Raw genomic sequence first — 12,155 nt, 5'->3', positions numbered from 1 at the left:
AGTGGTCTACAGATAGTCTAGAATGGAAAACATACCATTTTTCCTTGGAAATTAATAGGATATACAAACTGGAAAACCAAGCACTGCAGAATGTCCTACAGTAGTAACTCAAATTTAACTAGTTAACTAACTATAGGCCACACATTTACATGGTACTGTTTACTAGCTATTCACCTGGTAAGAAGAGAATTGCACAATAGCTTAATGATGAGCTAGTCTCTAGCAGACCACATACACAAAGAGTATATAAAGCAGACAAAGTAAAAAAAACTTAGCTTAATCTTAAATACAAACTGACTTGGAAAAGAAGAATAAAATAAATAAACCAGTTATTTTTTTCCCCTGGTTTAGTCCTGCCTGACTGTAAAAGTTACAGTTTTTATTTTTAAATTCAGTTAATAAATTTTCCAGTTTCTTAAGTGTTACATAGGATAGTGAACCACTACTACCCACGCCACATCCATTACAAACAGATTTAGGCAAGCCTCAGTGAAAACAAACCATTGTGATCCTAAAAGTTCATTTAGCACCAAGTCAGAAAAAGGTCTGACATCACTACTTCACATTAGTCTAGGGTACAGAATATCAGCATTCTCAGTAAACTGTGTAAATGATTGTCTACAATAATGTCACTGGTCTCTGCTAGCACTGGAAACACTAAAAGTAGATTACAAAAATTTTAGCTTGTCCAATTTTCCTCACATAAACAGTAAGTGCAACTTTCTCCCTATCTCTACTGTATCTATATTAATGGTCCCTACAAGAACAGTTAAAGAAGAAACTAAAAACCAAAAAGGCTTGGCAAAGGAGAGCATGGATTAATTTGACTCTTACAAAGTCTTATCTAGGTAGAAAAAAAACAGACCCTGAAGTACAATATCACCTCACAGATTTGTTATCACAAACTGAGGTAATGCTAGGTATCACCAGCACCCACTTAGATGTTAATTTGAATCTTGGCTTCTACAGTTTCCTGCAGTTAAACTTCTATTCACTTTGTGTGCAAATATATTTTTGTTTGTTCTGTCTTTCAACTGAAGAGCTTTTTCTTATACTGTCAATTACATTGAAGAGAAATTATCTAGCTCATTAGACATCTGTTACATTAATTACATATTTTATTGTGTTACCTGTTATTCACCTCCATTCAAAGTGAAAAATACTGCTCTAAAGTGAAAACACAGCCCTGTTCTCCTTCCAAAATCAAATAACCCATGTCCTGAAACAGATGCAAGTTATTTTTATAGCATGTAATCCCTAGTGATGTGCATCAACTTACTTTTGGCAACATGGGTGTATCTCTCTTCTTTTTCTTTTCTGAATTAGGATCATCCAGCAAATCTGGCTCAAAAGTGTACAGTTCTGTAAGTTCATTCATAGTAAAATGACGTTCAACTTGCTGTTGGTCAACAACCCGGAAAGACAATGACTGCTTTGTTACCTGACGATCATAGATTTTATCTTCCATAGTTCCCTGAAAAAGATGACACACACTTTCACACAAATACTGGACCTTCTTGTCATATAGAAAAATCACCTAATAGATATAAAAGAGCTAGAACAACAACATAACAACATTTTTCTCATTTCTTTGACCCTGTATCTATAAAGTTACCTGCAAACATTGCTGAGGAAAAAAAGAGAAAAACAGCTCCTGGAAGCGAACACAAAGTAATATGAATTGTGTACATGACAGCTATTCAGGAATGTTTTGAAGAGATCCATTTCTACTTCAATTCTCCAAAGTAGGATTGTGGCCAAAAAAATGGGTATTTTCACAGCATGTACGTTATTTTGCTGCTTTGAGTGGCTTGTAAAAACGAAAACAGATACCGTATCACTAGGGTAGAGAGGAGAAGGGAAGGGAAGCAGTCAAGTGTAATTCATCACAGCTGTGTATGAAAAAATTAGATCCTTGATGAAAAAAAAGATTTCTTGTTAAAAAAAAGATGATGACTATCGGAAGTGTGAGAACAGCACAGTCTGTTCTGAACATCGTTAATTTAAAAAGAATATTAACAGTTCAAAAGTGCACATAGAAAATGACAAAAATAGACTGAAGCCTGAAGAAAAAAAGCCTATGTCTGACAACAACATGTTACAAAATGTAATCTAAATTGGCAAGGAAATAGTGACTTTTGATCAAGAGTCAGGTACTGTTGCTGGGAAAAGGTCTTCAGTCTACCCTGTAACACCTGAAGATGAAGCAAAAAATAATGGCATTATACTTAAAGCGTAGATGAGTGAGCATCAAAACTATTACACATCTTTAGTATCTGCAGGGTGTGATACAAGTTTTCAAATCATGACTGGATGTCTTTTTATAAAAAAAATTCTCAAGCTCCCTGTGTTTTCATAGCAGTTGGACCATCAGAAGTGCACAGAGCAGGGGTCTGTAGAAGACAGCTACACTGAGCAAGCCTAGCAACAACCATCCTCTATACAGTCTGTTCAATTAAGAATTTTTAGTGCTGTGCAAATTAAAAAAACTGAGAACTTGGGAGCCTGAGTCCGGACATGCAGATCACTGCTAGAATTCCAGAATTTGTTACACAATGTGTCAGACAAGGTGGGTTTAACAGGGAATAATTTCAGTAGTTACTTAATTTACTAATCCTTCCTTCAAGAGCTTTTTCAGTGGCCAAATACTGCTATCAGATTAGGGCTGGAAAATAACTGAATTTGTGTGGACCACTACAGACTTCAATACAAGTCCAAATAGTTACAGTTCATAAATTTGATAGCAGGACCAGAATGTCACCAAAATATCAAGACAGAAACCTACCTGAGCCAAAAACCTGTACACAAACACAGGTTTGTTCTGCCCAAAGCGGTAAACCCTGAAAATACTCTGGATATCATATGATGGGTTCCAAGAAGCATCAAAGATGATTACTCTATTAGCAGCCACAAGATTAATTCCGAGGGAACCTGCTTTAGTGGATATAATAAACAAGCGGCCTCTGGAACAGAGAAAAGTTGCAAAATTTTAATGTTTTGGAAAACAACTATTGTTCCTATGTTGCTGTGTTACTATGGAGTTGTTCATACACTGAAATAACTTGAACACTTCATTAAAATACTGCATTAAGCATAAAACAGATGCAGATTTTAAAAGGACAACACTTTTAGTAAAACATAACACTCCTAGAAATACAGATCAGGGCCTTTTGCAAACCTACTGTCAACAAAAACTGGTGGGTAAGAAACAATTTTGGGTTTTGCATTTTCAAACTCTAATAAAATTAGTTATATCAAATTAAACCATAATTTTAAACAGGAACATCCCATGCTGTTGAAACTGTTTCCTGGCTAGCAGCTTTTCAGGGTTACTCTAGAATGACACTGGCTCTTTGATGTATCTGCATTTTTTTAATACCATCTCAATCGGGTTCAACTTAAAATGAGCTCTTGACAGACACCTGACAGAATAAACTACTGTAGAGTATTAACACTGTTCCATTTAATTTTTTTTTAATTTTCTGTACATTACAAATGACTGCCACATAACTACATATTTTATTTTTTAAACAAATATAAGAAGGTGCAGCTCATTAACTTCAGTAAACTTTTCCAAATTTTGTATCTATCTACCTATCCAAATCAGACTTGAAAGTCCCATCTTGTATGAACAGTGGATGGCTGGGAGACAGTTCTGGAGATGGCTGAAGAGAGCTGGATGCTGCTTGACCAGCCAAGCAACTGCTGTCTCCCGGCCAGACCCCACAGAACTCTGACCTTCCTAGGTCCTTACAGTCTTTAAAGTAATTGTAATAAAAGACTGTCTCTGATCCAATTTGCTGACAACCTAAACAAGAATGAAAACAACAAGGAAACACTGAGTAAGTATTGATTAGTACAGATGGAAGTAAGCTCAGGAAAAGAGAAACCTATCTTGCTGCACATTTTTTGTGCAAGTTCTGAACCTGACAGTGTTGCAATACTTATTTGCCTAGCCTTAAGGTCATTAAGCTAATACAACAGAAAATAAACAGGGAACAAAAAGAGAGGAGGGAAAGTTAAGTATATATATCAGTAGAGATCTCACCTCACATTAGTTTCATCATTAAATTCTTCAGCCCACTTCTTTCTTGACTGAGCTGTAGTTGAACCATCTAAGCGATAGTAATCAATGTTTCTGAACCATTTTCCTTCACCTGTAAATGTAACAGTCCAATTACTAAAATGTTGATTGCAGAAGTAACCAGTAACCAGACTGATAATACTGAGTATATACAACTCCCCAAATATGGAACATAAAATATACTAGTCTGTGACAATTTAAAACAATGGGAGAAGACTATAGGTTATTCAAGATAAAGCTAGTTTTTGAAGGATATAGGTGCTTGCCACAAGCATACCTTGAAAATTATGTAGTGAAGCTCTAATAATAAAATATGGAACATGACAGAAAATAATAGCAACTGCATTTGTTATGACAATGATTATCCACAAGCCTGCAATAGCTCCTAAACCAATTTTGTCTAAAATGATTCAAAACAGAATAAATGCTGTTAGTATCATTTTACCTTGCAAAAATCATCAAGCATCTACCACTATCCATTTTCTATTAAGATTCTGTTATTTTTTTACAAAAAGACCAACTGATATTAAATGAAATTCCTCAAAGCAGTCTTATGCAGATTGGAATTAAAAGATAGAAATATATAATCAAATTATGTTCCAAGATTAAGTTTTAATTGAAGTATTTGAAAAGACCTGATCTTTTTTTGGGTATTTACTCTGGTTTTTCACTATTTCTAGTTGTATACACACATTTGCAGAGATATGCCTTAATTTGGAGCCAAAGTTGATTTTAAAATAACTGCATCTAGTGTTTAGGCATTATAGTATCAATTGTACTTTTCGGATTGATCTGTGTAGTTTCTTGTTACACCATTAGTGTAAGTCACAGAATCATCTAGGTTGGAAAAGACCTTGAAGATCATCCAGTCCAACCATTCACCTAACACTGACTGTTCTCAAATACACCATAGCCCTAAGCAATATGTCAACCCTACTCTTAAACCTCTCCAGGGATGGGGACTCCACCACTGCCCTGGGCAGCCCATTCCAACACCTAACAACCTGTTCTGTAAATACTTTCTGATATTCAGTCTAAACCTTCCCTGGCACAACTTGAGGCCATTCCTTCTTGTCCTGTTGCTTGCTCCTTCATTGAAGAGACTCATCCCCAAGACTCTGCAACCTCCTTTCAGGGAGTTGTAGAGGGCAATGAGGTCTCCCATCAGCCCCCTCTTCTCCAAATAGTCTCTCCTATACAAATAGCATTCATAAGTGTCAAATGCTCAAAAGGAGATTTCAAAAGTCAAGGTTTAATCATTTTGGAACTGAAATTCAGGAAAAATATTTTTCAATTTAATCATTCTGTGAGTTATGGCTGATTCTTGCCAGATGGAGAAAAAAAAAAAACAAGCTACAGCTGACAGAAGATTTTTTTTCTCTCATCAATTCACAAGTAACCTTTCATTGGCCATCAAGGTATATGTACACAAAATGAATCCCACTGTGCCATCAGTTATAAAGAAAACAGTATTTTTAGGAGACAGCACTACTCAATACAATCAATTTTGAGACACAATGTCAGGAAGATCTCTATATCCTGAATCTTGCTATGATACATAGTCTAATCACTTACCAAAAGAACTACCACAAAAGAAAAAATAAATCCACCCCTTAAAACATCATCTCAGACTAAAGGCACAAACTCCATAAAACACAGATAGCTTGTAACATCTGAAGATGACAACTGTTCAGAAGGTAAGGAAGCACCAGCCAGAAACAATGTGTCTGTGAGAACTAGATACTGGAGATCTTCATCCAACTATGGTGTTGGTATCGCTAAGCCACATTTCTCTGATGCAACTATTCAACACGTTTACACTTAATAAAATATTTGAGGGGATAATAATTCTTCAATCAACATGTACTGGGAATTGAAACTTCATATAAGGATGAATTGCATCATCAGGAGCTCTGGGAGGTTCTCACAGAGTAAACAGAAGAAATATCCTATGCAGAAGACATGTCTGGCTAGTGAGAAATTCCTCGCCATTTGAGCATCCCTAGGATAATAATTCATTCAATACTTTGCTCCCTTATGAGATCCAAAAAACAATCTCCTGCGGTACATAAAAAGCTTAAATTCACATTTTGTATGTTCTACACACTGTTTTAAAATAGCCTCATTTTCTTTCATTATCTCTCCCAGTAGGAAGGATCACAATTTGCCACACATCAGGATATAACATCACTTTTGTACAGAATTTAAGAAAATGCTTTCTCTCATTTCAGATGATGAACATTTAATCTGCTTAGGCTATATTAAATAGGGATGATACAGAATTAAGTCAGAAGCAACAGTCCATAATGGGATAGCAGAGACCACCTGCAGAGGAGACCAATAATCCTGCCACCTTCAGGAATAGTAAAGAGCAAACAATACTTCTAATTAAAACAATTATTTCAAATCCATTCCTTTTGGACTGCATAGAGACTTGTATTGTAAAACAGTTACTAGCTTTACAATTGTTCAAGGTGACACTCACCTTTATAAATTGGAGGCTTCTCTTTGTCAGTTTTCTCCCTGTTGGCCAGTTCCAGAAAATCTTCTATCAAATCCAGAGATATTAGGGACTGGCTAAACACTAGGCTGAAAACAGAAACAGGGAAACACAAAATTAATCTCTGAGGTTATTTTAATTATTGTAATGCTTTATTTTTCTTCCATCCTCATTGATACTACCTTTGAAATAAACTGCCTTTCTAGACACACAGAAAGACTTTATTGGAGTACATGCATGTATGGGAAACTCACATTTGCTGCAGAAAACCGAGCTACAGCATTATGAAGGCTGAAGAACACAGACTGACGTATGTGTAAGGTCATTAGAAATATTTCTAGAACTGACTTACACTTTATCTCCAAGCTCCTCTGCCATTCGAAGAATTTCAAAGAGAAGCACCATTTTCCCAGAATGTTCCAACACTTCAGCATCTGCATCAGTGACAAAATCTTTGTACCAATCTGGTGCTGGGCTACCAGGATTGGAAGAGGATGTAGCTTTGCCTATAAAAAACAAAGTAAAAAGAAAGAATTAAAAGATAAAGGCATGATCTCCATTTAAATGCAATGAAACATCTGAACTACAGAATTGTTTCCTCATTATTAGGTTTAACTGGTATGAAAAGAGTCTAACAGGCAAAGAAAAAAGAGTGTTTGCACTATTAGCAATTACTAGATTAGCAGTTTTCAATAGCACAAGTCATGAGTAAATCACAAATCCCCTTTTAGTGTTGCAGGATATGTGGATGAATAGTTCCACCATCTCCACCTTCTACCCAAGAGTATTTATCAACATCTTTGAAAACTCATCTATAAATGTTACAGCCATTAAAAAGAAGCTTTCCATAAATAAAATTCTTTTGAATCTCAAAAAAACATCTAAAATTGTTGGAAAAAGAGAGAGAGTGGTCTTTTAGGTTATCCAGTTCACCTATATCAAGATGAATTCTCCGAACAAAGTTTCCAAATGTTACAACAGTACAGGTGTTTAAGATAAAACCTGTAAGCCATCTCCTTTTACTTTTGTTAGGTTCAGATTTAGAGTATTTTTTTCCTGAGCTAAGTTAGAAGACAACATTAACATGTAAGAAAAAAACCACCTCCCCTACCTTTTATATTAATTAACAATAGAGGAAAAAAAGAAACAAATTCTACCATTTTGCAAAGTTCTTTAAGGAAGTTTGTCTGTTCATCTGCTAAAACACCATTACACTAATTAAACCTGTAAAATACATGGAACAATCCCATTTTAAACATGTTACTGTAAGTTAATTTTGTTAATTTGACTTAACCCCTTAAAAAAATAGAAGTACTAGTACAAATTACAAAATATAGTTTGTCATTGTAAAAATACCAAAATAACTATGCACCTAGCAAAACAAGTCTGTTGGGATCTGTATCACACACTCAAAAGTGTCAGATGCGGACTGTGCTGACCTTTAACAATACTCCCATTATGTTTATTCTGAATTTAACCAGGAGAAAGCATGTATTCAGCATTATAGTCAGAATCAGAAAGGCAGACAAGAACAATGAATTCCCTTGATTTACATTAATTTCTTTTATGATATTTCTATGATATTCAATTTAACCTCCTTTGCATTAGAGTGATAAAAATTGATTAATTAGATTTATAACACTAACTTTCTTCACATAAAAACTTTGATCTACTAAAATATTTACTTACATGGTAGGAGAAGCATTCTATCTCATGAACAATTCAAAACATTTACATTTTCAGACTATGCACCGCAAATCAATCATGACACACCAGTAAGCTTCAGGTGTAAGACAGAACTGATCTTGACAGAACACACATTTGAGCATTCCCTCGTACAAGCTTTTAAAGAATGTATTTTTCAAGATTGGAACAGAGAATGAACAAGTTAACCAAATAAGAGACCTTGATGTGCTGTGGGAAAATCCTATACACACCACCTCTCTATTTCTATCTTCACCCTTAAAACTTTGCAGAAGGGCCTCCAACAGCTGCAATGAGATTGAGAGCCTGCCTGCAAACCTCATCTGGTGCAGCATCAAGTGTTTGTATAGAAATTCTGTACCTTCATTAAACTGAATAAGGCTGCATGAGAGGTAAACTTTTATTTGATTCAGATACAAAAGCCTATCCTGCCTATAGTGCAAGCATTTCTTTAATACATTTAATCTTTAAATGTATTTTACACATACACACTCACACTCTTCCCCTTACACGTTTACAATATGGTTGTCATTAGAATGAGGACCCAAAAAAACCTACTCTCACCTTAACTGTCCTCAAAATTCACTTATTCATAGAAAGTGATTAGACACACAATAAATTATACAATCAGAAAACTAGCCTATGATCCTGGATACAAGACAAAAGCTAGATTATTAAAGGAAAATCCAAAAGTGAAATGTACAGATATAAACAGTTTGAATAACATTCTTTAAAGAGGGTCTGGTATTCCTGCTGCATTATATCTGCTTGCTCAACATCCATTTCAAATTGCAGGTACAACAATGAATGACATGCGTATTTCTTAATATTTCCATTAAGCTTTCACTTTAAACAAAAGAGAGATGAAAAGCAGCATAGTTCCTCTGTTAACGTTGTATTGTTTTGTACATATGACTAAAAAACGATAAATAACTGTGCAGCTTCCCTGCAACAAGACCCTCAGGTTCTAAACTGATGCTTCTCGTTTTTCCAGGACAAATGTACTGTAAGTAGCAGCAGGCGCTGTAAGCATAGAATCAGTTCATGAAATTAAGGAATTCCTCAGTTTGCAACAAAGCAGAATTCCTGACAGCCCTCTCAAATTGCCTTTTGCAAAATTAAGTGCTTTGTATTTTATTGTATATTATACTCACCCTCATCTGATTTTGTAACAGATGGAGGGTTGTTTACAAGTTCTTCTGCATTTCCTTCTCCACCTCCACGAGATCTTGAATTCCAGACCTTAATGACTTCAACATCATTATCGCTGCCACTTCCGCTTGAGCTACAGTCTTTCTTCACTTTTTTCCCCTTGGATTTTTTTTTCCTAGAAAGGTAACATTGTACACCCCATTATTTTTTTTTTAAATTCTACTGCTAGAGAACATATTCTAACAGGTAATATAAAATTAAAACAAAAATTCACTTGTATAGAAATCACTTAAGTTCTATTAGGGAAATAAATCCAACATACAACAAGAAATAAAAGCTCATTTACTTTGCATAATCATCAGAACTTAGGCTCATTGAAGTTTCATCCGAATCTGAAGCTATGAACTCATCCAGACTGTCTTCATCAAAATAGCCCTCAAAAGAGAAAAAACATAAATTTTATTAAGTATGCTCATCCAGAAGCTTTTATTAAACTTCTAGCAATCCACTTATTTTTCATTTAAACAATGGTAACTTCGACAAAGGGTTGGCCCTGCAAAATGTTTTAAGAATGACAACATACCCAGAAACAAAAATATGACAAAAACAGCAGCAAAATTACCCCACAGCAACAAAGATTTCCATTAATTTGACGAAACTTTACCTAGCATTTGGCAAAGCTTATTTGGAAAGTTCTCAATAGAGAGTATTTTGATATATCTAATTTACCTTATTTTCTTTGCTAATATAGTCCAGCTGCAAACACCAAGGGTGAGTCCAGATTCTGCTCAACATCTGGAAATCCTGGAATAGTTTAGCTCCAGCTTTGCCTCTTCCACCTTCATTGCCACTACCTACACCTGACAATAAAGTTCAGGTTTTAGAATGAAACCTTGAAGTAAGGTTGCCACATACTGTTTTCCTTTGAACAATCCGTTAGTGCAGTACTGAGTGTTCTTTCCAGATGCACATCATATTGTAACGTGTCTTGTAAAAGAGGTCAAATTACTGAGTCACAGGCATTTTTTTCCTAGTTAAAGTTGTCAAAATTAGATTTTCCCCTTTTTCTTGATAATGAGAAACATGATTAGCATTTTATATAAAAGCACATTTCTCCACAGTATAGGAATGTATCCAAATCCTCTTAAAAGGACAGTCATGTCTATTTAGGCTTTGCAAAAGCAGCCCGAGGTAGAAAACACAAAATAAAATTTGCATTTAGGTTTCAATCAATTTGGCTTACTATCTTGAGCTACCTTTATTTAATGACTTACAATGCTGCAGTACTCTGTTATAATAAAGAATCTAAAAAAAGTCCAGCCTATTTTTTCATTTGCAAAAATTAGTGCAAAGTAGTACAACATTTAGAGAGTTAAACTTAATTTTGGTAGTCTCAATTTCTCATTAAGCAGCACATTAGGTTCTTGAAACAGATTGGTTTTTATATTTATTATATGCATAATTTAAGACATGTATTCCTGATGTAAAATAGTATTTATTGTATCACAAACTATGACAAATGTCTACAGCAAAACATGCACAAAGCTTATTCAGCACATTTGCTCAATGCACAAGACAATCCCGGTAAGCACCTGCAGAATATAAATATTTTTAATGAAGCAAGTTCTTGCTATGTTTTAATGATACTACAGATTCAGGTATCTTCCCATTTGTGCTCCCCTATGACTTTGGGAAATGGAATTGTAAGGACAACAGAAATTCTTAGATTTGACTTCCCTAAAGCTGAGCTAACATCACAGCGATACAGAGATAGCTGCTGTTAACAAGTTTCAACTTAACAATTCCTACAGAGTTAAATTTTCTATATTACAGTAGTGAATGAAAACATGTATCATTTTCATTAAACGAAAGCAAAACTTGGTTAAAATTGCATCTAAAAATGTGTATTTTAGTTTATGCTTGTTACAAACAAAAATGCAATTTTAAAAATTTGCAGATGAGAAGGAGCAATTCTCCTTCTATATCCATCTTCAGTAGCAAGACTCTCTTCTTATTTAATGAAAATCAGAAAGCAAGTCATCTTCTTTTGAAATACAAAAGTAATGCAAAGAATTAATGTGGGCATCAGCAACCAGCATAGAGATTTTTCTGGAGACTTCAGTCATGGTTAGCTTAAACAGCTTTTTCCCCTCTAAAAGAGGCTGTTTGTCTTTCCTTTCTCTTGTTACCCCTCTTCTTTCTCATATTGTCTCTGGCACTAAGCTGACCAAACTGGCAGGACACTAACTAAGATGAAGACAGAGAAAGCAGATAACGATTTCCACTAGTTTAAGGGCATTTAAGAAGCCCACAAAGGGCTGGTAAGTCATGAAACAGTACAACCGCTTTTGAAAATGCAAACTTAGCTAAACTCAAATAACTTTCTTGAGCCCTTAAAGTGTAGGTAGATTAATTACACTACTTGTTAGGCAGTTCATTTTCTTATAGTTAGTTACACATACAACCTCTTCATAAATTAATGGCTCCAACAATGTAGCAAGTTTGAAGCTTACTGTAAGAGGCTTTTGACCAGAGCAAACATTTCCCTTAACAGACACTGGATTAGGTGCTACTTTCTCTTATCTGCTGCCTGTTTTACTAAAAAAAAAGTATTGAAAGCCATTGTATGTAAAGACTTCTGTGAAGAGTAGAACAACTGTAAATATACAAGCACTAGCTCTTATGCTAATGATCTGTAAAAGATATACCTGGCCA

The 12,155-nt window shown here is 34.9% G+C and overlaps 1 protein-coding gene across 3 annotated transcripts in view; it reads right to left on the bottom strand.

Annotated features, from left to right (window-relative positions):
• Positions 1-12,155, bottom strand: part of ATRX (ATRX, chromatin remodeler) — a 78,800-nt gene that overhangs the window by 13,971 nt on the left and 52,674 nt on the right. For all 3 annotated transcript variants that reach the window (XM_026848252.1, XM_026848250.1, XM_026848251.1), the window contains exons 22-29: positions 10,170-10,300; positions 9,787-9,875; positions 9,443-9,615; positions 6,937-7,090; positions 6,570-6,673; positions 4,049-4,157; positions 2,786-2,963; positions 1,280-1,474 (exon numbers count right to left, since the gene is read on the bottom strand). In XM_026848252.1, the coding sequence (XP_026704053.1) occupies positions 1,280-1,474; positions 2,786-2,963; positions 4,049-4,157; positions 6,570-6,673; positions 6,937-7,090; positions 9,443-9,615; positions 9,787-9,875; positions 10,170-10,300 (1,133 nt within the window). The remainder of the gene's footprint in view (positions 1-1,279; positions 1,475-2,785; positions 2,964-4,048; positions 4,158-6,569; positions 6,674-6,936; positions 7,091-9,442; positions 9,616-9,786; positions 9,876-10,169; positions 10,301-12,155) is intronic.

Source organism: Athene cunicularia (genome assembly GCF_003259725.1).
Source record: "Athene cunicularia isolate RWA chromosome 4 unlocalized genomic scaffold, athCun1 chr4_part3, whole genome shotgun sequence".
Classification (NCBI taxonomy): Eukaryota; Metazoa; Chordata; class Aves; order Strigiformes; family Strigidae; genus Athene; species Athene cunicularia.
This window is presented reverse-complemented; position numbering and strand designations above follow the sequence as displayed.